At 33.1% G+C, this 4619-nt stretch overlaps 1 protein-coding gene across 1 annotated transcript in view; it reads left to right on the forward strand.

The window, feature by feature from the left end:
- Positions 1–4619, forward strand: part of LOC114070596 (CUB and sushi domain-containing protein 3-like) — a gene marked incomplete at both ends in the record, with an annotated part of 188391 nt that overhangs the window by 154195 nt on the left and 29577 nt on the right. The window contains one exon of the mRNA XM_027908106.1: positions 4199–4315. Coding sequence (XP_027763907.1) covers positions 4199–4315 — 117 coding nt within the window. The remainder of the gene's footprint in view (positions 1–4198; positions 4316–4619) is intronic.

The following is a 4619-nucleotide window of genomic DNA, read 5'->3' on the forward strand; positions in this document are numbered from 1 at the left end:
CAGAGAAAATTGTTGAGTTTTATTTCATGATGTAAAAAACAAAATTTAAGATGGTTTTCTGTGGATACGTTCTAAGCTAGCTATACAGGATGACCCCAGGAAGAGGACATACAAACTGACTTCTGCAGTTAAATATAAATGGGTTAAAACCAGAACAGAAGATATATGAAAGTAAAATAAAAATAAAATAAAATAATAATAAAAAAAAAAAAAACACAAAAAAAGAGAAACATTTATGAACAAAAATGTCATAATCTGATGTGAGGTGTCCTAGCAATATATTTCTGTAGTATAGCTGCCGAGACAAGACACAATGGTAAGAACTTGCAATTGTTCATAGTGGTCATAGAGATGGAAAATGTTACTCACAGAAGGAGATTAAGAAAACCTTGTCATTTACGGACACAAAATCATAGATTTTTATGTGGTTTGCCAGCCTTCCAAAGTGAGACCTGAAGAGGGGATAGAACATAATGACAGTTTAGCAGAAAAACAAATGGTTAAAAATAGATCATGAATAAATTTAGGCTATTCCTAGTATTGCAAGGTTGATTTCCTTTAACAGTTTTATAGTAGCATAAAATATGACCTAAAATGGAATTTCGCGATTTTATGAATGACACACGCCAAGTGTTTTCACTACAATTTTTCACGTATTTGAGGGCTGAAGCATGGTCAATATGTCTCCCATTGAGACATTTTTTAGTAGTCTGACTAAAGTTTCTAAACCTGTTTGGACCAAAAATTATTTTCAGTTCATGTAAGACCATTTTCTAAGCTAGGCTTGCTTGCTGTCACTCCTTTTTGCTACTGAGCAAAATAATTTATAACAAAAGAAAGTGAAAGTAATCAACCCTACACTGTAAGAATTTATTTCAACTGTGCAACTGATGTAGTCACTGAACTCCACTATTAAATTAGAATATTCATTCATAGTTATCCAAAACTTGGTTATTAAATTGTCACATCATTTCTGATCACCAGAGTGCTATCAAAGTATTTTTTAATGTATTTCCATGTACCTGTCTGTATTTCATAGTCTTTTTTATATTTTGTTCTCTTTATTTTTTGTTTTGTTCCTTAAATTATTATTATTATTTTGAAATTTTTTTCTCCCTATTTCAGAAACATCATAGTGGAGGCAGAAAATTAAGTATATCTTAGTTTGGCTTCTCTACTTGCATGAAAAGAAATTATTAGATAGTGTGTTAACAACACAATATTCCACTTTTCACATAAGAACTCCAAAATAGTGCTTCAGTTATTTGCTCAAGAATTCGTTCTACTTTTGCTTTAAAATCAGATAAAGTGAAAGAAATGTTCCTATTAGAATCTGGAAATGTGTATGTTTATCATTTACTGTTTGTGTGTTTATTTTCACTCTGTTTTCCTTTGCACTCTGAAACAATCTGATACTAATACTGATATTATATGCTTGGGCTGTTTGCCATCTTATCAGGGCCAGTGCACATTTTCTATTTCAGATTTGTCAACTTGGCTTTATGTTCTAAAATACTGGATCCTTGACGCCTTTTTTTGCCATCTGCTAGACATCATAGAGTCACACTGAGTGCCTGATGGCATGCCATGGATGTTTTATCACCATTTGCATTCCTGAATGGTTTTCCAAACACCCACTGTAAAATATATTTTTTGTTTGGTCCATTTCCCATGTTTAGAAAAACTGATTTTTATTTTTCTTATTTAATAGACAAAGTAGATAGTTACCATCAGAAGCTCCAGTAACATGCTATCACAACCATGATTCTCTTTTGCTAATGTTTAAATATAGCAAGATAAGGTGATAAGTGGGCAGTGTTTACCTTCACTGTCTCTTCATCAGAAGTGAGGAGGAAAATTAATATGGATGGCAGTTTTTTGCCTGTGGCAACAAGAAAGAGATTGGGCAATTGTGGTCCTAGAATGTCCTATTTCAGCCTATGGTACTGGATTTCCAAATTCTCAGCTTACAACTAGGCCAAAAATTCTAGAATGCTGGCAAAAGAAATAGTGCAGAGAAGTAAGCATATTTAAAACAAAAATATAGTTAGTTACAAAAACCAAACAAACTTCAGGCACAATAGGCCGGTCTTCATCCTAGAATACAGAATGAAGTTCCATTTCTGATTTGTAAGAAAACTGTAATTACATGTATACTTCTTTTCATTCAGTGCCCTAAGGAGAGGATGGCATGCAGCACTGTAACCTCATTATGAAAAGTTATTGATCTTTGTGAAAACATTCCACAGTGCTACTAAAATTCATGAAAAATGCATGTATCTCATTGAGACAAATTTCTGCTTAAGTACAGGGTAGATAGAAGTTACATTCTAGATATTCTCTTGATTCACTGTCTGCCTTGCCCTCAAATCAGTTTTGAATGTACATTTACAAGCAGAAAATGATGACATGTCAACATATTTATTCTCAAATATGTAACATTAATAGCAAAGGCAAAAATGGGTATAACTCCCATCATTTACACTCCAATGTATAGCAGAAATTGCCATGAGTAGAATAAATATCAAGATATTACAGAAGAAACAGCATTATTGTAACAAATTACTCAACACCTTTCTCCTGAAGAGATATATAGATGTTTGAGTGCATACTGAAAGGCCAAACTTCTTCCACCGTTACAAGTCATAATGTTGAGTGCTGCACTAGTAGTTGCTTTGATGTTCCAGAAGGAGTAGCAGCAGCAGGTTAAACCAGCTAGTGCAGGTGGGGCAGCATCTCTCAGAAAGAGGCATTGCTCCTCCAACCTGTGCCAGGCTCCTTCCCTCGTTCTCATTGCTGTGTCAGCGGGGTGAGAAGCACAGACATGAGCAATAAATGGGTAAATGACAGTTTGTACAGCTAGGAGAAAAGGGATTGATAATTTTATCAACTGAAATTACAGAAAAGTAGCTGCCACTTGCATATCTCTAAAACTGCCTTTCAAGAGCTTTAACATCTGCTAAAGAGAAATCTTACTGTTAAATATAGGAATGCTGAATACTGGCTTAGATTAAGGTTAGGGCTCAAAGAAACTATGGCTGACACCAATAAAAATTCTGAAAGAACATCGCTTGACTACTTATGGCTGGAAAGGAAGAGATTGTGTTAAACACTTTGGAAGTACTGCTCATATGAAGAATTGCAATCAGTTTTAGTAAAACAGTTGATATTATTTGACCTACTGGCGACATTGACATAGTTCAGTGTTGTCTTTCTCCTAAAATATTTCTGCAAAATAATTTTGTTAATGCATATAGTTAGGCTAAGAAAAATAAAAGGAATAAATATTTTTAATCTTAAAAAAAAAAATGAAACCCCAACAAACAAAAAAACCCTTATTTGTCTTATCATGTATGCCCTTCTGAGATAATCTATATTCAGAGAACTATGATGTAATAACTTGCTTAGTACTGAATATTAATCCCTGTTATTGATATACAATAATTCTAAGGTATAAGACTCTTCATTACTAAAAATTACGCATTCATTTTGTATTTCAAAAGCTCTGGAATGGAAAAATCATTAAATTGTAATGGTGAATTGTGAAGTTATTTGTGAAGTGTTGTGATGACCAAGTTTTTGTATTTTGCAATAATTCAAGCTGTAATTTAATTTTTGTATTGCTCAGTTACCAATTATTTTTATGACACTTCTATTGAAACTATATAAAGGCTTGTTCTTGTATTGGCACTTGTCATTATCACTTGCATTATAGATATAAATGCATATCCAGTAATTATATGCAAGAAAGCATGTCATGCTTCCCTGCAAGAACATCTTAAGTAAGTAATTCTTCAGTGGCGAGATCCAATATACGCCATTTAACTCTCCAACCTTGGCTTCTGGCTCAGGTGATATTGTATGGCTCTGTCTTTTCTACATTCATCTCTTCTGACCTTAAGATTTTCACAGAGTCTTCAGAAAACATGGAAAAAACAGCCAAGGAAACTTGATTTTCAATTTCTTATGCCTATTAAACACATATTATTTATTAATTGGTTAAATTTCTTTTTATATTGTGTAAAAATGACCTGTAGTTCTATCTGAAATTGCTAAATCATTTGAGCAACCACTTTTAAGTCATTTTAAAGTGAAAAATTTTTAAAAATGTTTTCTTGCATTTTCCCTCATCTGTAACTTTTCTACTCTTCATTATTATTGTTGTTATTATTATTATTATATCTTTGGTTTTTTCTAGCTTTATGTGGTGGAGATGTTAGAGGACCTAGTGGAACAATTTTATCACCAGGTTATCCTGATCTATATCCAAATTCACTGAACTGCACATGGACTGTGGATGTTACCCATGGCAAAGGTAAAATAATCCTTTTCTCTACTTCTACCTTGGGTTTTGTTAAATATATAAGTCAAATATTATTTGGTATAGGTGTAGACTTAGGTTAGCAGCAAAGCACTTAGAATTGCATTGCTGATTTTTAGTTTCATTTATTTTTATTGCAGTAGCTCCTAGGACTCCGTAAGTGGAGTAAGCCCTTATGTTTCTCACAACATGGAAAATCAGTGAGAAAGAATTATATAAAGAAGCTGAAGGCTGTGAGGTTTTTAAGAAAGAGGTGGTGGTTAGTTGAAGGCAGATTTCAGGAAAAAGATGTAATACT

Source organism: Empidonax traillii, unplaced genomic scaffold, assembly GCF_003031625.1.
Source record: "Empidonax traillii isolate 1590-97213 ecotype Southwest subspecies unplaced genomic scaffold, ASM303162v1 scaffold1614:size204762, whole genome shotgun sequence".
Classification (NCBI taxonomy): Eukaryota; Metazoa; Chordata; class Aves; order Passeriformes; family Tyrannidae; genus Empidonax; species Empidonax traillii.